The sequence below is a fragment of the Myotis myotis genome, unplaced genomic scaffold, assembly GCF_014108235.1.
Source record: "Myotis myotis isolate mMyoMyo1 unplaced genomic scaffold, mMyoMyo1.p scaffold_m19_p_3, whole genome shotgun sequence".
Taxonomy (NCBI): domain Eukaryota; kingdom Metazoa; phylum Chordata; class Mammalia; order Chiroptera; family Vespertilionidae; genus Myotis; species Myotis myotis.
In genome coordinates, this window is record NW_023416335.1 from 93314559 (window position 1) to 93339947 (window position 25389).

General features: G+C 40.8%; 1 protein-coding gene and 1 long non-coding RNA gene across 2 annotated transcripts in view; one reads left to right on the top strand and one right to left on the bottom strand.

The window, feature by feature from the left end:
- Positions 1–10157, bottom strand: part of HTR2A (5-hydroxytryptamine receptor 2A) — a 113178-nt gene extending 103021 nt beyond the window's left edge. The window contains exons 1-3 of the mRNA XM_036301232.1: positions 9772–10157; positions 8594–9331; positions 5709–5909 (exon numbers count right to left, since the gene is read on the bottom strand). Coding sequence (XP_036157125.1) covers positions 5709–5909; positions 8594–9005 — 613 coding nt within the window. The 5' untranslated portion in view covers positions 9006–9331; positions 9772–10157. The remainder of the gene's footprint in view (positions 1–5708; positions 5910–8593; positions 9332–9771) is intronic.
- The window catches only part of LOC118651750, an 89998-nt gene continuing 73412 nt past the window's right edge, over positions 8804–25389 (top strand). The window contains exon 1 of the long non-coding RNA XR_004966338.1: positions 8804–8843. This is a non-coding gene — a long non-coding RNA (uncharacterized LOC118651750). The remainder of the gene's footprint in view (positions 8844–25389) is intronic.

Sequence of the window (25389 nt, forward strand, 5' to 3'; positions counted from 1 at the left end):
AGTTTTTTCCCTGATACCAGACAATCCAATTCCTCCCCATATGTACCTGGATCCCCCAAAGTTAACTGCCCCAGTGCTTTAACTCAGAGGGAGCTAGTCTGTGTAATTGCATGCCCCTGCCCTTTAAGAGGAACTGCTGGGACTCCAGCAGCCTGTGACACTCAGCCACAATTGCCACTGGTTTTTACAGCCTGAAGTTATGGGGACTTCTCCTCCTAGTACTGGCAGCCTGTGCTGAGTGGTCTGGTGTAGGGCTGGAACCCCTTGCTCAGTTGGTTTTTCATGATGGCTATTATGTATTTTAATTATAATTTTGATGTGGTTATGGGAGGGAGTGAGTACCTTTTTTTATCTAAACTGCCATCTTGGTTCTCTCTTCCTATTTTTAAAATTTTTTTTTATTGAATTAATGGAGTGACATCCTATATAATAAAAGCATAATATACTAAGTGTCCAGTTGTCCATTCAACCAATCAAAGTGTGATATGCTAAGGCCACTCAACCGCTTGCTATGGCGTGCACTGACCACCAGGGCGCAGACGCTTTGACCTGTAGGTTAGCTTGCTGTTGGGGTCCAGCCAATTGGGACTGAGTGAGATGGGCCAGACACGCCCTGGACCCCTCCCGCAGTCCCTCTCTGACTGACCAACATCCCACGTTCCTGCCTGGCCCCAGTCATGCACCAGTGGGGTCCCTCAGCCTGGCCTGGCCCTCTCGCAATCCAGGACCCCTCAGGGGATGTCAGAGAGCCGGTTTCAGGCCCATCCTACAGACCAGGTGAGGGACCCCACTGGTGCACGAATTTGTGCACTGGGCCTCTAGTTGATTAATAAAATTATATAGGTGTATAATTCAAGTGTATAATTCTTTATAATACATCATCTGTACATTGTATTTTATACTTGCTACCCCAAGTGAAGTCTCTTTCCATCATCATTTATCCCCCTTTACCTTCTTATACCTTCCCCACCCGCTTTCCCTCTGGTAATCACCATACTGTTGTCTGTGTCTATGAGTTTTTTGTTTTGTTTTGTTTTTAAATCCTCATTTGAGGATATTTTTTTCTATTGATTTTTAGAGAGAGTGGAAGGAAGGGTGAGAGACACAGAGAGAGAAGCATTGATGTGAGAAAGAGACATCAATTGTTTGCCTCTCACATGTGCCCAGACTGTGACCAAGATGGAGCATTTAGCCCAAGTACATGCCCTTGACTGGAATTGAACCTGCAACCCTTCAGTACATGGGCCAACGCTCCAACTGCTGAGCCAAAGTGGGCAAGTTTTTTTTTCTTAATCCCTTCACCTTTGCACCCAGCCCTCCAACATCCCTCCCCTCTGAGAGATTTCAATCTGTTCTCTTTAACACCACTGAATTATTTTAAAATTATGTAAAAAGTCTAAAACCTATGAATTGGGACTCATGATGAATAAGGAATAAAACAATTTAGTAGGATTATTATTTATCTTAGATATATTAATAGAAATCAGTATAATAATGACTATTTGGGATGGAAAGGAAAAAGCCAAGTAGAAATTTAAACTAACTGGGATGGGGTGAAGGCAATGAAGAAGATATTGTGCAAGTCAGCAAACCTGAAATGGGGGCAAATGGATAAACTATTACAAAGAGAAATATATGCTAAATAGAAAATAAGATGGTAGGAATAAAACATTATGTCCATTGTCATAATAATGTACATAGGCTGAGTTTCATTATCAAAAGGCAGTCATTGCCAGATTTTGTTTAAAAATATCCTTCTGTAAGTTAACTGTGAAAATATACATTAAAACAAAGGAGCTAAGATAGTAAAGATGAGGAGATGAGAAAAGATACACTGGAGAGATTCAAAGCATGAGGAGGAGATATGATAATATTAGTATAAAATAAAGTAGAATTCAGGGCCCAAAACTGTTTTGGGGGATTAGGGATAACAAAGCAGTTGGGATCTTAGGAGTGAAGATTCTGGAGTGAAGGAAAGAGTGAAATAGTACAGTAATAGTGTGAGCTGCCTTTCCTTCAAGGTATTTACTACTTTGTTAGAGGGACAAACTGAGAGGATGAGTAGCTCAAGATTTAGCAGCAACTTACAGTGTTGAAGAGACAAACTTGGAGTTCAGAGCTCTTCAAAATGGAGAACATTGAGGTTTTCATCTGAGGTCATGAAGTGAATATGCCGTAGGTATAAGGGTAAATTGCAAACAATGTTTATAAAATCCAGCCTAAAAGAAACTCAGTCCCTGACTGAATTGAGGGTACCAATTCTAACTACCTGCTAAAGCTAAGGACTACTCTCTCAAGAAAGAGAACATCAAAAGAGTATCCACAATTTTTTTACAAAGTGTTCAATACTCAATTAAAAAAATATTATCAGGCATACTAACTGACAGAACCAAGAGGAAAATGACCCTAGAGAATAGCAATCTTCAGGTTACTCAGATATTCAAATAACAGTGATTAATATTTAAGAAAATAGATGAAAACATAAAGAATTATTCCAGAGAACTGGAATAAGCAGAACGGTCTATTTGCATATTAGCCTTTTATTATATAGGAATGACCAGTCGCTATGACATGCAATGACCACCAGGGGGCAGACGCTCAATGCAGGAGCTGCCCCTGGTGGTCAGTGCACTCCCACAGGGGGAGCACTGCTGAGCCAAAAGCCCTGAGCCGGTCTCGTGGCTGGTGAGTGCAGCAGCAGTGACGGGAGCCTCTCCTGCCTCTGTGGCAGCACTAAGGATGTCCGGCTGATGGCTTAAGCCATCAGTCGGACATCCCCTGAGGGCTCCTGTGTGGGAAACTGATATAGGGTTAAGCCTCGGACTGACCTGCTGGCAAAGTCACAAACAATTCCCAGCTTAGAGGGCACAGTCCTCTTAGCATAATTAGGCTTGACCTTATAACACTCCCTAGATCTTATCTGGGAAGCTAAGGGGCTGAGGAAGTGCAGGAAGTATAACCATGGTGTAAACAAGTGAAACTCACAAGAAAAGTGTAACTTTGGTAACCACTACCTTGTTTACCGCTCACTATAAAAAGCTTGGTGAGGCCTGAGCACAGTGGAAGTCCTTCCTCTTGAGTTGGACTTGCCGCCTGGTCCCCCAATATTCCCAAATTATCTTGTGTCTTTTCTTTTTCATTTGTTGTGCGGCTCCTCTTCCAGACCCGAACCCTGAACCACGCAGGAGGTGGAGGGAAACACTTACGACACTCCTGGACTGCGAGAGGGTGCAGGCGGGGCTGAGGGATCCCCGATCCCCCCTCCCTGAGTGCACAGCTGTAGTGCACTGGGCCTATAGTCTATAAAGATAACTGGGAATTCTAAAACTAATTGCAACTTCCTCTTAGATTGTCTGTCTCTGTGGTCCTCAACCCTGGCTGTACCTTGGAATCACCAGGTTCTACTATGGACCCATTATGCTCCCCAGGGGTTCTTATGTGCAGCTAGGATTGAGAACCACTCCTAATAGAATGAGTCCAAGATTGCACAGGCCCAGAAACCACAAAAAGTTTTTGGCAGCAAGAACTAGTTCCTCAGTAAGGAGAGACATTCATCAGTAAAAGCAGGGCTTGGTGCTGGAAGTTTAGCCCTCCTGCTCCTTGCAAGCCACAAAACCACTCTCCATTTAGCTTTCCTAATCTATCAAAAATGTACAGCAAGATCTTTGATTTTGTCTCCTGCTGGGGTCCAACCCCAGCAGGTCCAGGGGTCCCCAAAGGTGTGGACGGAGTCGGCGAAGAAGGAATGACACGGAGACAGCGTTCAGTTGATCAGCAGCCTAGCCAGGATCTCTAGCCAGGATCTCCAGCCAAGTTCTGGTCTGGATCTCCAGCCAGGTTCTGCCCATGTTCCCTCGCTAGGTTCTCCAGCCAGGTTCTGTCCAAGTTCTCCAGCCAGGTTCAGTCACCAGGTTCTAGTCAGGTTCTCTTGCCAATTTCTGTAGTCAGGTTCGGTCCAGGATCTTTTGCCATATTCTCTCGCTAGGTTCTGTCTCTAGGTTCTGAGGCCAGTTTCTGTCCAGGATCTTTTGCCATGTTCTCTCCAGCGAAGTTCTTCTGTCTCTAGAGAACGTTCTGTGTAGGTTCTGTGCCTCCTGGTTCTGTCTTCTCAGTTCTGTGTTCTAAGTTCTCTCTTCTAAGTTCTGTCTCTCTTGGTTCCGTATTCTAAGTTCTGTCTCTTGCTGTCTTGTTACATCTGTATTTATACCAGTTGATTCAATCCTATCAATCTCTATTACAAAGGTTAGGGCGTTTCTTATCTCCATTCCAGGGAGTAAAGATTATGTAGCTTAAGCATGATTGTTTGTAGTTAAAGTGATTAACTACCCACCTGGCACTTAGTTAAGGAGTTTTATCCCCTCCCTGACTTCAGGGAAAAAATCCCTACCTGGGGAAACAACCTTTCTCAGAGAGGAGACCTTGGTTAAAACACATAGTGCCAAGAAGGTGAGCAAACATTTTAAGAACAGTATGCCATATATGCCAGGTCCTTTGAAACAGCAAGGATGGACTGGCTCCCGGCAGTCTCCTTCAGATCATAATGTGAAGTTTAAAATGGAAAAGAGATAAGACTTTTTCAAATTTTGAAAATCATACCAATGTAATTTGTGAGTATTCTCATCATAATAAAAAAAAAACTTTGCCCTGTTAAGGTAGGCCTTGCACAAGTCATTTCATTTTTTGCACCCCAATTTTCTCACCTATAGAGTGGAGCTCCTACTCTGCAGATTATACCTTAAGTAGCAAGGCAAACAACAGGAACTGAAACACAAGGTATTATATTGTTTGCTTATTACACCTTTGCATTTTTTATTATAAGGCAGTGGATAGACTCATGCTAGTCCTTGATGTCAAACCTGCCACCATGTGCCATGTCTCTCATGTTAGTAGATACTGACACTCAGGTGGCATAGCAGGTACGGCATTTCTGCCTACAAAGCTTTGTGACTTCAAAACAAATCCTGGGGAATTTTTGGTTACTGACTAAGCCTGTTGAGGTGACAAGTGCAATCGGCTTAGCTGCCTGGGAGCTGCCCCTTTAGCTTCCATTACCTGAGCTTTCAAGATTGTTAGGTGTGTGACGGATCAATGCTGGCTATAGGTGAATGTGTGCAATCAACCTCAGTGAAGCAGGCTGAAATCCTTTGGTGTGAGGTGTCATAAAAGGAGGGAGGTGTTGCAAAGGTGCTGGGCAGGCTAAAATGCCTGCCCCACGAGCAAGGTCTGCCGCCTTCTTCTGCTCTCACCTTCTCCCTCTGAGTTCAGTGCCAGACACCTTTCCTAGCCCCCCTCCAGAGTTGTGTATTCTCCAGTTTGGAGCTCTGTATTCTTATACTGACCACAAGCCCAGTGATTATAAATGTTGAAGTCTCTGGGAAACTCAAGAGTTACCATAGTGAATTTGGAAGCATGAGATGGGGAATATGTTTTGGAAGGTGGCTAGTCACAGTTATTCCTAATGTGGACTCTATTGGTATATACATTCTTACCTGTGCAAAGCAATATAAAATTTATGTTGTCAACCAGTGACGTGAATGGGTTTTTTCTTTCCTATAGCAAATCTGATCATTACTATGTTGCATCACACCTTGCAACAAACAAAATAATAGTTTCATGATGTTCTGTTTCATTGCAACAAAACAGAACACGTGTCCTTGGAATGTATGAACTGTCATTTCAAATGAGACTGAAACATTGTTCCCACTTACCTACTGATACAGTCCAAACAGCAATTATTTTCAGAAATGCCTTTGTTCTGGAATTGAAGCGGCTATGATGGATGGGGTTCTGGATGGCGACGTAGCGGTCCAGCGAGATGGCACAGAGGTGCATGATGGAGGCCGTGGAGAAGAGCACATCCAGGTAAATCCAGATTGCACAGAGCTTGCTAGGCAGAGGCCACTGGTAACCTAGGATGCAGAAGCTTAGTGTCAGTAAGCGGCCTTATGCTGCCTCTGGCTTGTGGATTCTCTCCTACTGCAACAGTTTCCATCCTGGGGAAAGGCACAAGAGGCAGCAAAGGGCAACATAAGGTATTTTAAATATTTCAAAAAAGCCTAATAACAACTGTGGTTAACTACGTACAATTTCACTGGCTGATGAGCACAGGTTTGAACATTTCTTTTGGCTGGAACTGTCAGGCTGTTGAGGTAAACAGGTTCTCTTTAGTGTTCCTTTCACTCTGCTCTAACAAAACATACCTTTTTGGTTGGTTTTCAAATTACTTAGGTCCTGAGTTATGACATATTTTGGGCTCCTCTACAAAGCACCTCACAGTATACAGTCCTTACTTATTCACACATCTTTCACACATTTCCTACCTATTCCCTGTGGCTAGGCCCATCCCTTCATCATTATTATAATTGCTCAGTCTTACCCGGTGGTGGCATTTAGTAGTCCCTCAATAAATGCTATTGGCGTGAAGGAATAAATGACTAAAAATCCAGAATGAGAATATGTCTTTACTTTTAAAAATGAAACATAATTACCTAATAATGCTTTAGGGTTTAAACTCAAATTTGGGGCTCATAGATATGAGGATGAAGACAATGGTGAAGAAAAGCATGGTGTTTCTGTCCTGAGAATTGTTTCAGGGGTGCTGATGCTCTGGTCCAGGGACCCCACTTTGCCAACCAATGCTTATGGCAGTGGTTCTCATTCCTGGCCGTACATTATAGTCAGCTGGAGAACTTTAGAGAAGTCCTGATGTCTAGGAGGGTGGGTCCCAAACACTGTTCTAAAGCTCTCCAGAGGATTCCACTGGGAGGACCCCTGAAGGAAGTCACCGGATGTATTAGAGAGATAGGATATGCTTTATGGACATAAGCAAAGTGTCCTATATTTTTAAATAAATTTTTTGAGGGGGACCAAATGTTTATATAAACCTAATTAATTTTGATAACAGTATAAGCAGTGGTGTTAGGTCTGTGTACATGTGAGAAGGAAAATTATAAAGACCACCTTTTCTTTACAGTATTCCAGACCCACAAAGCTGAACAAACTCTCCATTTCAAACATACTCTCTCTACCAAAATGCCACCACAGGTATTCAGAAAAGGATATAAGCCTAATTTAGTGCCTTTCACACGGATTATTTGCAAAGAGTTTCAGCAAAGACTAGAGCCTTTTCCTTAGCAGCGCCTGGGGGAAGGCATGCTCCGCCTGGTCGGAACTGATGTTGGCTCTTAAAGAAGTTTTCTCTGCTAGGAGGCAGCCCCAGCCTTAGGCCGGTTTCCGCAGTAGGGATAAGGAGGGGGCATTTCCTCCCCCTGAGGAGTTCCTGAGGACAGACCAGGGAGGAGCTCAACTCGGGGTGGGAAATGGCTACACTCTGAGCGGCTGTCGCTAGGGGGCGCACTTGCAACCCAGAGCCTGAGACGCCCCTCCTCTCCCCCCTCAACTCCCCACCTCTTCTCGGGGTCATTCTCACCCTGCCTCTGCGGTGGTTTTGGTTTCCGGACTGGTCGGCCCTATGGATAGTCACCCCCCATTCCTGGAGTTTGCCTTTAAGCAGGGTGGGGTTTTAGGAAGCGAGGACCTCTCCAGTATATCTGGGAAATGACAGGCGAATTTAATGAAATGATCTGGTGGTGACGTTCCAGTGGTCAAGTAGGCTGTTTTGTAATGAGCATTACCCACCATGTGCAAACCAGAGCCTGATCTCCTTTGCTCACCTCCCTCCTTCCCACTCCTCAGGACTGGACTGATATATTTTAGCCCTAAGACTTGGCCAGAAAATACCCTCTTAAAGACAGCACTCAACTTGTTTCTAGCTCTGGATGACTGCTGATGTGCCTGTGTCAGCAGTCTTAATTCTCTCTCTTTCTCTCTTCAAAATCTGGCTGCATTACTTATAATTTGGAAAGAACATCACATTCTACCCCCAGCTAAAGCCGACCCAGTGTTTGCTGACTTGCTGAGAGGTTTGACTCTTTCAAACTCTGTTGAGAAGAAAGCAAGATTAACCTTTTTCCATTTGTTTTCCACCCTCCTCCACACCAGACTGGGGGAGTTTCTGCATATGCATTTTTAAAGGCACCCTTCCAAATTAGCTTTCCTGGGCAGGGAACAATGAAAATTGGAGTCATTCATTTATTCTAATGGAGACTCTGCATATTTTAACATTAAACCCCACTGCACCACTAATGTTCTCTCTGCAAATGTTCCCAGGTAATTGGGAAGGTTTTACCACTCCATTAGAAGTGCTGAAAACTATGACAAAGATAGAACTGTCCTGTTTTAAAGGCTGGAATATTTGGGAATATAAAGGAGTGAAAATCAAGTAGATTCAGAATGAGAGGTAAGTTATTGCTTTATGACTGTATTGAGGCATTTATAATAATTTCTACATAAAATGTATGAGTTTCAAAGCACAGAACTCTTTAAGGATCACAGATAATAGATTGTCTGATTTTTAAAAATATGTAAACCCCATTTAAGAGTAAAGTTTAAGTAACTAGTGTAACAGAGTGCCCTTGTTTATTAACAAAGCCTCGTGTTTATTTTGTCCCTTGAGTCCTGGCTCATCTGCTAATGACATGCACATGCTCTTTATTACTAGTGTGGGTACAACTGGGAAACCAACGCCACTCACCATAGAGGATGGTTAACATGGACACGGGCATGACAAGGAAACCCAGCAGCATATCAGCTATGGCAAGTGACATCAGGAAATAGTTGGTGGCATTCTGCAGCTTTTTCTCTAGGGACACTGCCATGATGACGAGTATGTTTCCAGCAATAGTTAGAATAATCACTACAGCTGTCAACAAAGCAGACCAGTTTTTTTCCTGGAGATGAAGTAAGGAGAAGCATGGTGGTGAGAGACAGCCCTCACAGGAAAGGTTGGTTCGATTTTCTGAGTCCACTGTCCAATTAAATGCATCTGAAGTGTTAGCTTCTCCAGAGTTAAAGTCATTATTGCAGAGCCTTGTGCCATCATTTTGTTGCATTAAGGAGTTTGTACTTGAGCTCAAAGAAGTGTTTTCTTCACAAAGAACATCCATTTCTAAGCTGGAACTTGTAGTAGATGAAGTGTAGAAAAATTAACAAGTTATAGGTTCTGCTCACCATCCATTTTTGTGTCCCCACACTCTGTCACACTGATGCTGGTGTACATTCTGGGCTCCTTGGTTGGCTTTTTTCCTGCCATTATTGCAACAGTAGTTAAAGAACGGCAGTAGCTCTTTCTTTATATTCCCTTCCTTCACAATTTTAGTAGAGTCCTCTGTTTGGTTTCATTTTTTTTCTCCAAAGCAAGGTCAAAAAGGCAGAATGAAATTTAAACATAGAGGTTGCAGAGTTTTGAGCATTCGGGGAGAAAAATGTGGTCCTGGCCAAAAAAGAAAAGTTTTGTAACTACCAGGAATCTCGCTGATCTCTCCCTCATTCTGTTGGTTATGCTGATCACACTAGGTTAGCCACAGCAGTGTTAAAACAGCATGCAAGCCAAAACAGCAGGTTGCATGCCTTCTATGTTCAGAAAGTCAATTAAAAAAACATCTAGTGTTAATCCCATAGTAATTTAATGTACTTTGGATTATAGTTTTCATTCAGTCTTAGGCTGAATTGCCAAAGCTGCTTTCGGAAATTCAGCTTATATTATGCTGCTTAGTTAATAAAAGAAAAAAAAAAAAGTCTTAAGCAAAGATTAACAACTTTCCACATTAGAAATTCTCATTGTGAGATGATTACATTTTAGCTAAGCATAATTTCAAGCCCAGAAGAAAATTACACAGCAATAACATATAGTATGAGAATATGAGAACTTACATTTGTCTTCAGAGTCCACACATTAGACACACTGCTGTTCTGCATCTCTCATAATCATCACACTGGTAGAGAGTCCCTTAAGCTTCCACCAGCATAATATGATAGTAATTTGATTTCTGTTTTGCCGATTTAAAAAACTGCATGTAAGGGTCGAGCCAGTTCCAGCACTGCGAGGTCCCTGTTGGCTTCCTCTGTCCTCGCTTGGCAGGGTCACTCCCTCCCCAGGCAGCTTGCCTCAGCGAGGCACACATTTAGAAATCATTCACAAGCCCCTCTCGAAGTCACACAAAAGAAATCCACAGCAAAGTAGGAAGAGCTGCCTGCACTGAGGGACACGTGGTTTCCACGGGAATGGACTAGCTAGCTCTCAGGCTGTCTCCTCTATGTCGTCGTCAGACCTCCCTCTGTCTGTGTGTCATAAACTGCAAGGTAGCAGCAGCCAGGAGGGCGGACCAAACAGGCTGTTTTTCTCTTTGCGCTATATGTTAACATTGGGAAGTTTTCCTTTGATTTAAAAAGAGAGAAACTGAAGAAATGGCCTTTTGTACAGATTGCTCAGGCAGGTAAGCTGCACTGGGATATTTATTAGGGTGTCAGGGTGAGGAGAGAACATAAATAAGGCTAGAAAAAAATGGTGTATTCTGGGAAAGTGTTCCCTGTAAGCAAGGCACTTCCATTCAAAGCCTACAGTGCCCGTGCCTGAAGTGAATTACTCACACTGGTGACTTGAGCTCCGAGTAGTCAAGCAGATGTTGGCAGATAACTCGGAAACTGTTAGTACTATTTTAATTTATTATTAAATACATACACCATTTAACTAGATTAATTTTACACCTAGAAATATACCACCTAGAAATAACTCAAAGCCTGAAAGAGAATAATTTGCTTGTTCAGAAATAACACTAAAGACAGCCTTTTTAATTGTAAGAAAGCCCTTTCTTTGGTTTTTAAAGAAGGTAGATATATGTATGCATGGATGAGTATACACACACAGGCACACACACACATACACAAACACACACACACGTACAAGAGCATATTAAAGATTGTGAAGAAATTTGTTTATATTTATCTTTCCCTCTCCCCTGCCTTCCACAGAATACTCATTGAAGGACACTTTTGTTTGTTTAATGAATATAAAATTTAACTCAATTTAAAATGTAAATATTGTAAGTATTGAGCTTGAATTTTGAAAAATATACACTTGTAAAACCATTACCCAAACCATTCCCTAAAGCCCCCTTTTGATCTTCACTTAAATGGAAACATGTAGTATAAGCTCCTTTTGTGTCTGGCTACTTTTGTTCAGCAGCATTCATTATGCCGAGATTCATCAGTCGCTGTGAGTAACTGTTTTTTTAATGAATTGTAGTCTGAGAAACTATTAAGTGACCTGGATTTTTGGAAAATCAATTATTTATTTATTTTTTTATTGTTCAAAAAACATAGACTGGATCCTTGTTTTGTCTGTCCTTTTTTGGCTTCTTAACTTTTCTTTTTTAAAAATATATTTTTATTGTTTCAGAGAGGAAAGGAAAGGTAGAGAGAGAAAGAAACATCAATGATGAGAGAGAATCATTGATCAGCTGCCTCCTGCATGCCCCCTACTGGGGATCGAGCCTGCAATCCAGGCATGTACCCTGCCTGGACTCAAATTGAGACCTCCTGGTTCATAGGTCGATGCTCAACCACTGAGCCACACCAGCTGGGCAACTTTTCTTTTTTTAATTATCAAATCTATTGGGGTGGCATTCATTAATAATTCAGATTTCAGATGTGGGTTTCTATGTTACAAGATCTGTGTATTGCACTGTGTGTCCACCACCCAAAATCAAACCTTAACTTTTTAAGACAGAGCAAACCTTAATGTTCACTTAATTGATTGGTTTTGCTCTGAATTGGCAGCATCAAATTCTTTTACTCCATGTTCTTTCTTAAAAATATGTCCCTGAGCTTTCTGCTACGCAAATCTTACTGATGGTTTGAGAATGAGAACAGATTTTCACAGAAAATTTTCTAAATGATATGTAATCCATCACTTTCTTTGGATGCTCCAATTCTCAGGTCTGGAACAACCCACTGACCTTGGAAAACAATGTCTTGAATTGCCTTCTGTTATGCCATTGGCTGTCAAAAGAAACAGCTCCTTGAAATTAGCTGATGATTCTTATCAGCCATTCAATTTTCTCACACTGGTGTTTCATGTAACAATACTCATAAGTTTAAAGATAAGTATTGAATGCTGTGTTAAGGACTATTTATTAATTTATTTATTTATTAAAATTTATCTTTATTGTTGAAAGTATTACAGATATTCCCTTTCTCCCCTTCCCCCCTTCACCCCATTCCTGAATCCCCCAGGCCTTCACAGCACTCTTGAGTGTGTTCATGGATTATGCATATATGGGTATAAATTCTTTGATTAATCTCTTTTAATTACTAATTATGAAGATAGACAAGGTTCCTGCCTTAAATAATTTACTTAAAAATGGTGGTAATAAACATGAGTATTAGGGAGGAGGTATAAACTTAGTAGTCAATGTCATGTTAATGGTATTTAGAGATAGAGAAGGGAAGAGTTCTGAGGCATGAGCCCAGGGTTACTCCAGTATTTTGAGGTTAGGAAGGTGTGGAGGAATTAGTTAAGCAGATTGAGAAGGAGCACCCAGTGGGTACAGAGGGATGCAAACAGTGGTATTCCAGAAGTCAGGTGAAGAAAGACTTCAAAAGGGGAGACTGCTAAACTAGGTCAAATGTTCCTGATTGAAGAAAAAGCCCAACTAAGTGAGAAAAAAAAAAAAAAAAGAGGAAAGAGAGACAGAAGTGAAAATGAGTATAGGCAGTATAGATTACTTTGAAGATTTTTTTGGGGGGGATAACACAGCAGAAAAATGAAGTAATAATTGAAAGATGATAAGAGGCAAAGAGGTGTTTTGTGTGTGTGGTTTTTTTTTTTTTAAATAAGATAAACTATAACATGCTTTCGTGATAATGGGAATGATCCAGTAGAAAGAGGAAAATTGACAATATAATAAAGGCAGGAATGAAAATAAAGAACTTGGTTAATAGATATTACAATTGCTCAAATAAGAGGTGGTGAGAGATCAGACAAGGGCTATGATAGTGGAAATGGAGAGAAGTTCACAGATGTATTTTAGAAATAAAAGTACCAAGACTTGCTGATTTATTGGGAGTCGGGTAATAGGAGTAGAAGGTTGGTTGGTGAGGGAATAAAGAAAGGAATCTAAGATCAAGAATCACCTTTAGGTTTTTGGATTGAACAACTGGGCAGATCATAATGTAATTCATAGAAATGGAGGAAGACTGAGCAGTTGGATTTTAGGGGACAAAATCAATAATTCTGTCATGGATATTCTAATTTTACTATTTTAGTTAGAATTAAGTTCAGCTGCATGCGTCAACAATTCCAGGATAACAGAGTGTTAAACAACAGAGAACATTTTTCCTTTCTCAATGAAGTCTGCAGGTCCAGAGCTGACATGAGACTTTCATGATCATCAGGAACTTAGGCTCTTTCTATGTAGTTACTCTGCTATCCTTATTGTGAAACTTTGTGGTGTTAGATGGATGCTTGACCTCAAGATATCTTGTTCACATCCCAGCCAGCATAAAGGAGAAAGATGAAGTAGTTTCCTCCAGTTCCCTCCAGTGTCACACATGACAGTTTTGCATATTCCTGTGGGCCAAACTTGGATACATGGTCACTCAAGCTGCAAGGGAAGGGGAAGAAACCTTATTCCATCTGCCTGTGCATTCAGCTGTAGATCAGGGATTCTATTACTAAGTAAGAAAGGGAGAATGGGAATTGGGAGGCAATTAGGAGACTCTTACTTAGACATCCAAGAGAAATTATATAAAGATAGTTCAATCAGGAGCTACAGAATCAGTTACAGCAAAGGGTATACATTTTGGAGTCGTCAACCTTTATAGATAGTATTTAAAATTGTGTGCTTTAGTTTTCTGGTCCTGTCATAAGAAGTTACTATAAACTTAGTGGCTTAAAACAACAAATATTTATTATCTTACAGATTTGTTTCTTATAAATCTGACATGGGCCAAGATCAAAGTGTTGGCAAGGCTCTGTTCCTGTTGGAGAAGCTTAGACCTAATTTTCTTTGTTTCTTTTTTTTAAAAAAAATGTTTTATTGCTTAAAGTATTACAAAGAGTATTACATATGTCTCCTTTTTTTTCCCGCCCTTAACAATCCCCCGGACTCCCCTACCCCCCAGTGTCTTATGTCCATTTGTTATGCTTATATGCATGCATGCAAGTCCTTTGGTTGATCTCTTAGCCCCCACCCCCCGCCCCTCAACCCTCCTCGGCTTTCCCACTGTAGTTTGACAGTCTGTTTGAGGCAGCTCTGCCTCTGTATCTATTTTTGTTCATCAGTTTATAATGGTCTTTATTATCCATGAGTGAGTAGGATCATGTGGTGTTTTTCCTTCATTGACTGGCTTATTTCACTTAACATAATGCTCTCCAGTTCCATCCATGCCATTGCAAATGGTAAGAGTTCCTTCTTTTTTATAGCAGCATAGTATTCCATCATGTAGATGTACCACAGTTTTCTTTTTTTTTTTATTTTTTATTTTTTTTTTTTTGTTGCTTAAAGTATTACAAAGGGTATTACATATGTGTCCATTTTATCCCCCCGCCCTAGACAGTCCCCTAGCCTCCCCTATCCCCCCATGCTTATGTCCACTGGTTATGCTTCTATGCATGCATACAAGTCCTTTAGTTGATCTCCTACCCCCCTACCTCCTGCCCCGCAACCCTCCCCGGCCTTCCTGCTGCAGTTTGACAATCTGTTTGAGGGAGCTCTGCCTCTGTATCTATTATTGTTCAAAAGTTTATAATGGTCTCTATTATCCATGAATGAGTGAGATCATGTGGTATTTTTCCTTCATTGACTGGCTTATTTCACTTAGCATAATGCTCTCCAGTTCCATCCATGACGTTGCAAATGGTAAGAGTTCCTTCCTTTTTAGAGCAGCATAGTATTCCATCGTGTAGATGTACCACAGTTTTCTAATCCATTCATCTACTGATGGGCACTTAGGCTGTTTCCAGATCTTAGCTATGGTGAATTGTGCTGCTATGAACATAGGGGTGCATATATCTTTTCTGATTGGTGTTTCTGGTTTCTTGGGATATATTCCTAGAAGTGGGATCACAGGGTCAAATGGGAGTTCCATTTTCAGTTTTTTAAGGAAACTCCATACTGTCTTCCATAGTGGCTGCACCAGTCTGCATTCCCACCAGCAGTGCACAAGTGTTCCTTTTTCTCCACATCCTCTCCAGCACTTGTCGTTTGTTGATTTGTTGATGATAGCCAGTCTGACAGGTGTGAGATGGTACCTCATTGTTGTTTTGATTTGCATCTCTCGGATGATTAGTGACTTTGAGCATGTTTTCATATGTCTCTTGGCTTTCTGAATGTCCTCTTTTGAAAGGTGTCTATTTAGGTCCTTTGCCCATTTTTTGATTGGATTGTTTATCTTCCTTTTGTTAAGTTGTATGAGTTCCCTATAAATTTTGGAGATTAGGCCCTTATCGGATATGACATTGGCAAATATGTTTTCCCACACAGTGGGTTTTCTCGTTGTTTTGTTGATGGTTTCTTTTGCTGTGCAGAAGCTTTTTATTTTGATGTAGTCCCATTTGTTCATTTTCTCTTTAGTTTCAAGTGCCCTAGGAGCTGTATCAGTGAAGAAATTGCTTCGGCATATGTCTGAGATTTTGTTGCCTTTGGATTCTTCTAGAATTTTTATAGTTTCCTGTCGTACATTTAAGTCCTTTATCCATTTTGAGTTTATTTTTGTGTATGGTGTAAGTGGGTGGTCTAGTTTCATTTTCTTGCATATATCTGTCCAATTTTCCCAGCACCATTTATTGAAGAGACTATCTTGGCTCCATTGTATGTTCTTGCCTCCTTTGTCAAATATTAATTGAGCATATTGGTTCGGGCCGATTTCTGGGCTCTCTATTCTATTGTGCCAATACCAGGCAATTTTCGAGAATAGTGGCTTTATTCCAGATGAATTTTTGGAGAGTTCTTTCTAGATCTGTGAAATATGCCTTTGGTATTTTAATGGGAAGTGCGTTGAATTATAAATTGCTTTGGGTAGTATGGACATTTGATTGGTTCTACCAATCCATGAACACAGTATGTTCTTCCATCTGTTTATGTCTTCCTCTATCTCTTTTTTCAATGTCCTATAGTTTTCTGAGTAGAGGTCTTTTACCTCTTTAGTTAAATTTATTCCTAGGTAGCTTAATTTTTTTGGTGCGATGGTTAATGGGATTGTTTTTTTAGTCAATCTTTCTGAAAGTTCACTATTGGTGTATAGAAATGCCATAGATTTCTTGGGGTTAATTTTGTATCCTGCTATATTGCTAAATTCATGTATTAAGTCTAGTAGTTTTTTGATGGAGTCTTTAGGGTTTTGTATGTATAATATCATGTCGTCTGCAAATAAGGACAGTTTTACTTCCTCTTTTCCAATTTGGATACCTTTTATTTCTTCTTGTCTAATTGCAATGGCTAATACTTCCAGTACTATGTTGAACAGAATTCGTGAGAGTGGACATCCCTGTCTTGTCCCTGTTCTTAGGGGAAATGGTGTTAGTTTTTGTCCATTGAGTATGATGTTGGCTGTGGGCTTGTCATATATGGCTTTTATTATGTTGAGGTATGATCCTGCTATTCCCAACTTGCTGAAAGTTTTTATCAAAAATGGGTGTTGGATTTTGTCAAATGCTTTTTCTGCATCAACTGATATGACTGTGTGTTTTTTTTCTTTCAATTTGTTTATGTTATGTATCACGTTTATTGATTTTCAGATATTGTACCATCCTTGCATCACTGGGATAAATCCTACTTTCTGATCTTTCTGATGTACTGCTGGTGTATGATCTTTCTGATGTACTGCTGGATCTGATTTGCTAAGATTTTGTTGAGAATTTTGGCACCTATGTTCAGGAGGGATATTGGCCTGTAGTTCCCTTTCATTGCGTTGTCGTTACCTGCTTTTGGTATTAGGGTGATGCTGGCTTCATAGAATCAACTTGGAAGTGTTCCTTCCTCTTGGATTTTTTGTAGTAGTCTGAGGAGGATAGGTTTTAGTTCTTCCTTGAATGTTTGGTAAAACTCCCCTGTGAAGCCGTCTGGTCCTGGGCTCTTGTTTCCTGGAAGCTTTTGGATGACTACTACAATTTCTTCCATAGTATTGGCCTGTTGAGATTTTTAGATTCTTCCTGATTGAGTTTGGAATGTTGTATTTTTCTAGGAATATGTCCATTTTCTCCAAGTTGTCTAATCTGTTGGAGTAGAGTTGTCCATAGTATTGTTTAACAATCATTTGTATTTCTGTGGGGCCTGTTGTTATTTCTCCTCTTTCATTTCTGGTTTTGTTTCTTTGGATCCTCTCTCTTTGCTTCTTGGTGAGTCTGGCTAGAGGTTTGTCAATCTTGTTTATCCTTTCAAAGAACCAGCTCTTGGTTTCATTGATTTTAGGTATTTTTTTTTGTCTCTATGTCATTTATTTCTGCTCTAATCTTTATTATCTCCTTCCTTCTGCTCTCTCTGGGCTTTTCTTGTTGCTCTCTTTCTAATTCCTTGTGTTGTAGAATTAGATGATTTACTATCATTTTTCTTGTTTTTTGAGATAGGCCGGTAGAGCTATAAACTTCCCTCTCAGGACTGCTTTCATTGTGTCCCATAGGTTTTGGATTGTTGTGTTTTCATTGTCATTAGTTTCCAGGATGTTATTAATTTATTCTTTGATCTCATTGGTAACCCAATCAATATTTAATAGCATGCTATTCAGCTTCCAGGTGTTTGAGTATTTTGGGTTGTTTTTATTGTAGTTTATTTCTAATATTATGCCATCGTGGTCTGAGAAGATGCTTGGTATGATTTCAATCTTCTTGAATTTGGGGAGACTGTTTGTGACCCAATATGTGGTCTATTTTTGAAAATGTCCCATGAGCCCTTGAGAAGAATGTATATTCCGTGGCTTTGGGGTGAAGTGTTCTGAAGATGTCAATTAAGTTCATCTGATCTAGTGAGTCATTTAGGATTCTGTTTCTTTGCTGAGTTTTTGTCTAGCTGATTTATCCAGTGATGTCAGTGGTGTATTAAAGTCCCCTACTATGATTGTATTGTTGTCTATCTCTCCTTTGATATCTTCCAGGAGTTTTTTATGTATTTGGGTGCTCCTGCATTGGGTGCATATATGTTTATCAGGGTTATATCTTCTTGTTGTATTGATCCCTTTAGTATTATGAAGTGGCCTTCCTTATCTCTTGTTATGGCCTTCACTTTGAGGTCTATTTTGTCCGATATAAGTATTGCTACCCCAGCTTTCTTTTCATTTCCATTTGCCTGAAAGATATTTTTCCATCCCTTCGCTTTCAGTTGTGTGAGTCCCTTCTTCTGAGGTGGGTCTCTTGTAGACAGCAAATGTATGGGTCATATTTTTTTATCCTTTCAGCTACTCGATGTCTTTTGTTTGGAGCATTTAGTCCGTTTACGTTTAAAGTTATTATGGAAAGGTACTTGTTTGTAGCCATTTCTTTTTTTGTGTGGCTGTTTTCTTTATGAGCTTTTTATTTCTTCTTTTTACACCAGTGCCTTTAGCATTCCTTGCATTGCTGGCTTGGTGGTGATAAACTCCCTTAGGGTTTTTTTGTCTGTGAAGCTTCTTATTTCCCCTTCAATTTTGAATTATAGCCTTGCTGGATAGAGTATTCTTGGATTCAGTCCTTTGCTTTGCATCACTTTGTAAATTTCTGTCCATTCTTTTCTGGCCTGATGTGTTTCTGTTGAGAAATCATTGGATAATCTAATGGGAGATCCCTTATATGTAACTTTCTGTCTCTCTCTTGCAGCCTGTAAGATTCTCTCTTTGTCCTGAACATTTTCTATGCTAATTATGATGTGTCTTGGTGTGGGTCTTTTCAGGTTCACCTTGTTTGGGACTCTCCGTGCTTGTTTGATATTTTTCTTCCCCACCTCTGGGAAGTTTTCTGATATTATTTCTTCAAATAGGTTTCCTAACCTTTGTTCCTCTTTCTGTTGTTCTGGCACCCCTGTTATTCGTATGTTGTTTCATTTCATGCTGTTCCATAGCTCCCTTAGGCTCTCCTCCTGTCTTAATTTTTTTCTCCAATTGCTGTTCAGTTTGGGTGTGTTTTGTTTCCCTGTCTTCTAAATCGCTAATTCGGTCCTCTGCTTCTCTTACTCTACTGTTGAAACTTTCAGTGGTGGTTTTTTTTTTTTTTTTTTTTTAATTTTTTTAAAATATATTTTATTGATTTTCACAGAGAGGAAGGGAGAGAGATAGAAAGTTAGAAACATCGATGAGAGAGAAACATCGATCAGCTGCCTCCTGCACATCTCCCACTGGGGATGTGCCCGCAACCCAGGTACATGCCCTTGACCGGAATCGAACCCGGGACCCCTCAATCCGCAGGCCGACGCTCCATCCACTGAGCCAAACCGGTTTCGGCAAGTGGTGTTTTTTATTGCAGCTATATCACTCTTCATTTCTTCTTGGTTCTTAGATAATTTATTGATTTTTTCATCTGTTTCTTCTTGCTTCTTGCAGAAGTTGTTGAGTTTTTTTCCTCCATCCGGTTTATGCACTCTGGGACCCTTAATCTGAATTCTTTTTTATCATGTTGCATGCCTCTGTATCACTTAACTGCTTTTCTGGCGAATCCTCCTTTTCTTTCCTTTGGGGGTTTCTTTGTCTACCCATGTTTGATTGTACCGCCATATCTAGATGTTGAGTCATTCAGTGGCTGCCCCTTGGGTGGCAGTGGCTCCTCGGGCTGCGGTTGCTCCTTGGGCGGTTGTGGTAGGAGCTGCTCCTCAGTTGGTAGCAGCTCCTCTGTTGGGTGCTGTTCACAGTTGTGGTGGCTCCTCTGGCTGGTGGGGGGAAGCTTCACACACAGCTGCTGCTCCTCAGACAGAGTTTGTGGTGATCAGGAGGCTGCTGTTCCTTGGATGGGGGTGGGCTATGCAAGCCTAATTTTCTTTGTTTCTAAAAGTCAACTGTATTCCTTAGCCTGTGACCCCTTCCTTCATCTTCAAAGTCATAAACTACAAGTTGAGTTCTTCTCATACTGTCATCTGTCTGTGAGAAACGTTCTCAACTTTTAAGAACTTATGTGACTATATTGGTCCCACCTAGAAAATCCAGGCTGATCTCCATCTCAGGTCCTTAATCTTAATTACATCTGTAGTGTCTTGCTTATCATTTAAGGTAACATATTTACAGGTTTAATACATGGGCATCTTGGGGGTCATTATTCTACCAATTCATAGTACTTTAAAAAGCAAAGTGTATAATAGAGGAGAACAGAGGACCTAGGCCTAGTATGTCAACATTTATATTTTAAATTTAAAAGGTTTGAAATAGGTGAGACACTCGTAAAAAATTCCTTTGAGAAGTGGTCAGACAACTTTTATTTGAGAGTCTGATTTCATAAAATCCAACAGAGAAAAGTATTTCAAGAAAGAGGCTAACTGAGAATTTCACTAATTATGAAATGTCTATTAAAATGAAGGTACAGAAAAGTCTATTGGATTTGGTAACTTGGATTTGTTGGTGACCTTGACTAGAGCAGTTTCACTGAAAGTGTTAACAGCAACATGATGGTGGTAGGGGAAGAGTTCTGATAATGTAAGGTGGAAGAATATGAATTATAGTGTACCTAAGTGATAAGTGCTATTGAGAACAATAAAGCATGGAAAGGGGGTAGGGATGGGAGTGGATTTGTAAGATTAGATAGTCAGGAAAGACTTCATGGGAAGTTAGTATTTGATCAATGGCTTGAGGTAGGAGAAGTAATGATCCATGTAAATATATGGGGGTAGAGAAATACTGCTCTAGATAGAGAAGATTGTGAATTTTCTCTATAATGCAAAGGCCTTGAGGTAGGGGTATGAGTGGGGTATTTGAGAAACAACAAGAAGGTCAGAGTGGCTGGAGCAGCATGATTAAGATTGGGGAATCCAGACTGTGGATGGCCTTACATAGACCATAGGAAGGATTTGGCATTTACTCTAATGGGAAGCCATTTCATGATTTGGATAGAAGTGTGCCATGCTTTGATATATATTAAATAGATCATGCTGGCTGTTTTATTGAGAACAGAATAGGATGAGGGTTAAGTAGGGGATAGTATGGAAATAGGACCTAAGTTTCAAGTGAGAGATAATGATGGCTTAGAATAGGGTAGTGGCAATGGGTTTGTGAGAAATGGCCAGATTCTATGTATATTTTGAAAGTAGAGCCAATAGAACTTGCTGGTAGGTAGGGACAGGGTGTGGCATGTGAGAAAGAGGTGACAAGGATGACTGAGGTTTTAGATCTCTGCAACTGGAAAGATGGTGTTGCTCTTAACTGAAGTGGGGAGGGCTACAAGAAGAGCAAGTTTTGAATGAATATCAGATCAGTTTTGGGCATGTTAAACTTGAGTTGCTTTATGATAAATGAGTAACTATGTCTGTAAGATAACTGCATATAAAGGTCTGGAGAAAAATGGAGAGGTTCAGGCTGCAGATATAAATTAGGATATTGACAGTATATAGAAAGTATTGAAAGCCATGAAATAGGATGAGATTTCCCAAGTATCTGAGGAGGAAAGGAAGCATCCAAGGACTGAATCCAGTAGATACCATAACATTTACAGGCAAAGAAGATGAGGAAGAACCAGCAAAGGATTGGGTGGGGTGGTGAGAATAAATAAAAAGCAGAGTTTGGTAACCTGGAAGCCAAGAGAATAAAATATTTCAAGGAAGAGAGTAAATGAACTACCATGAAGCTTTTAAGGATTGTATACTTGAAGAGTGTTTCATTATGTTGGAAATTACTCACAAGTTGTTAAGAAAAGCAGGAAAAAAAGATCTTTAATAGTGTATGATTCAACTTAAAAAACCGATATATGTGTTCCTAAACTAAAAGAAAATGCATTAAAATGTTTACAGCAATCATTTGGGCCAAGGAGTCCTTGGTCATTTTTTTCTTATGTTTTGGATTTTATAAATTTTCTGAAACATGTATGTGTTATATTTATAAACATAGAATATTATTATTTTAAAATATTTAAAATAATTAAAGGAAGCAAGCCAGGGATGATCTTATGTTCTAATCATGATCAGGATATTTTAGTTTCAAGGTGAGATTTTTAAAAATAGCTTGTTCTCCAATAGAAATGAACAAGCAAAACAAAAGCAAATTCATAGATACAGAGAACAGACTTATGGTTGCCAGATGGGAGGGGGATTGGAAGACTGTCTGACAAAGGTGAAGGACTTGAGAAGTACAGATTGGTAGTTACAAAATAGTCATGAGGATGTAAAGTACAGCATAGGAAATATAGTCAATCTATAATAATAAAAATTTAATATGCTAATTAGACTGGACATTGTTCTGGATGAAGCCGGGCCTGCAAGGGCCGAGGCAAGCTGCCACTGTGGCAAGGGCTGAGCCCCTTGAACAAATTTCATGCATCAGGCCTCTAGTAATCTATAATAATAAAAGCACAATATGCTAATTAGACCAGACAGCTGAACCACCGACATCATTCTGGACAATGCTGCGGCAGCAGGGGCCGAGGCAGAGGCTATTAGGGGTGATCAGGCAGGCAGGCAAGCAGTTAGGAGCCATAGCCATCAGGCAGGCAGGTGAGCAGTTAGGGGCAATCAGGCTGGCAGGCTGAGTGGTTAGGGGTGATCAGGCAGGCAGGCAAGTGGTTAGGGGCAATCAGGCAGGCAGGCGGGTAAGCGGTTAGGAGCCAGAGGTCCCAAATTGTGAGAGGGATGTCCGACTACCACTTTAGGCCCGATCAATCTGACATCCCCCAAGGGGTCCTAGATTGTGAGAGGGTGCAGGCCAGGCTGAGGGCCCTCCACCCTTGTGCACGAATTTTGTGCACTGGGCCTGTAGTCTATATATATAAAAGCCTAAGTGACCATTATGACCGGTTGACCAGAAAGACCGGAATGACTGGTTGACCAGTCAGTATGATGCACACTGACCACCAGGGGGCAGATGCTCACGCAGGAGCTGCCCCCTGGTCGTTATTGCGCTCCCTCAGCCAACCTCCTGTGGCCCCTCCACCAGCCAGCTGGCCTCCACCGGCCCCTGGTGCTAAACCATTCATAGAAACTTGCTTCTGGGTCGAGGTTTCATATGTAGCAGAGCAGCTCCCTTGCTGCAATCTATTGAAAGTCAGCCCTTAACACAAAGGTTTGTCTCATTCCCATCCTCTCCCTTACCCAGGGTCTGCCCGCCAGCCGAGGTGGTGGTGTGGCAGCGAGGGAAAAAGGAGGGGGGGAGCAGGCAAAGAACCACATGGTGGTAGGGTACCGACAGCATTGTTTGTGTCCATTCCTTCCAAGCCCGGCCCGCGACCATCGCCTTCTCTCCCAACCCTGCTAGGGCCTTCGGACCGGGCTCGGATGGGAAACCAGGGGTGGGTGGTGGCAGACGCCGCCCCTTTTTTATGGGGGCCAAGGGCCGGCTCCCTCCTCAGGGCTGGTGGCCAACCGCGTGGTCCCTCCCCCCCCCTCCCCACCCCCGTGCATGAATTCATGCACTGGTATTATAATAAGTATGTATGGTGCCAGTAGTTACTGGAAATATTGGGGGTGGGGAATACTTTGTAAAGTATATGATTATCTAACACTATGCTGTACACCAATATTAACATAAAATAATATTGAATGCAAATAGTAATTGAAAAAATAAAAAAGAAAACAAAAAATAAATAATATGGTCAAAATGTATAGCTTGTTCTCTTTAGGCATAGCAGCTGTATTATTCGGGATTATTACTAGCAAATGACAGAAATCCAAGTCAAAGAAGCATCAAAGGAAATTCTCATGTAATTGACAAGTCCATGAATGGATCTGGTATTTCAGGTATGGCTGGATCTAGTGGCTAAAAAGATGCAGACTGTAATTCTATCTTTGGAACCTTTCTTTTTGGTTGCCTGATTCTCTTCTTCAGATAGCTTCCCTCATGTAGCAGAAAAAGATGGCTGTTGGATGTTTCAATTTTCCAAACTGCAGTTTTTAAAACAGGATTTAACTTTATGATAGCCCTTTATCACATGCAGGGAAGACCCTCATTGGACCTATGTGGGCCACATGCCCATCTCTGAACCAGTCACAGTGGATAGGGGGATGTACTCAAATTGGCCAGTCTGGGTCCTGCCACCTGCCCATCCCTGTGGGGAAAGGTCCGGACAATGTGACTGACTACTTCATTGGGACTATATAAAATGGACCCCTTTCCCAAATAAAGATTTTGGTCCAGACTAGTAAAATGATGTATGTCTACTCTATTCGTGAAAAGTAGTTCTTGGCTTATATATTTTGATGTGTCAGATTGGCTCTGGCACCTGAGTCATACTTGGGTGTTTCAAGAGACATGACATTTATTTCAGGGGCTACTTGGTACATTCTTACTCTGGAGGTAGAGAGCACTACAATAAATCAGTGACCTAAAAGTATGTATTTCCTGAAATATCTAATTTACTACCAGGACTGACCTCAGTTTGGGAGAAATGAATATGTTATTACTTAGATTCACTTTATAAAGAAAGATGGAAACCCCTTTCTTATAAGAAAAACACAGAACTATTTGAGGAAAAATATTTTTGCTAGTCCCACAGAATGACCCTCATAAAATTTTGCAAAGATATTTAAGCATGATCCAAATTTTATTCTAGTACCAACTGTGAGCCCAGCCACCCTGTTAGGTATCTGTGGCATGTGCTGAAGGAATAGTCCAGGCAAATTTACTTCTTATTCCTAACTAGTGCATGCAGTGAGCCAGTCTGGACTATGTGGGTTGTGAGGGTTCTCTTTGATCAAAGAGCCATGCCTAGCAGCCTATTAGACCCCTCCTTTGTGCCCAATTTTGGTTCCCACTTAACACTGTGGGGACAGTGAGAGCTGAGGAGGCTGATAGTTGAGGTACTCTGCAAGAGAGAGAAAACCTTTGGGCCAATTTTACCAAGCTAGCACTATGAGAAAAGCAGCATATGGGTGGAAATACATACAGCTGAAAAGCAAAAAATGAGAACTTACTGCTCAGAGGATATACTTTTACCTTTTTGATTCTTTCAAAGATGGCTATATCTTTAGAAATGTGGCCTCATTGTGTCCTTGGTCTTGACCCATATTGGAGCTCCCCCTCCTTTGTAGAGTGACCACGAAGGAGAAAGGAAGTCCTGACTTTTGACAGGATAGAAAGGGTAAACCATAAACTTGGTTTCTCTGTATTCCAATGGGTTAAATGGACATAGCTCATTCAATATGAATATGAAGTGCTGACTTCCTTAAGAATAGAGCAGTATATCAGAAAAGTTAAGTTTCCATCATCATGAGGCCACTTTTAAAATCCAAATTATTGTTCCTTCAGTCCACCCAATATTGATGCTTCAGGCAGTTAAACCCTCCCCTCAGGGCTTGTTTAAAATATCTCAGATGGGGTCCCAGAAACTGCTGAAAAGAATAAGAACATTACTTCAATTTCATTTCTCCTGAAGCCACACTATACATTGAGATAAAATTA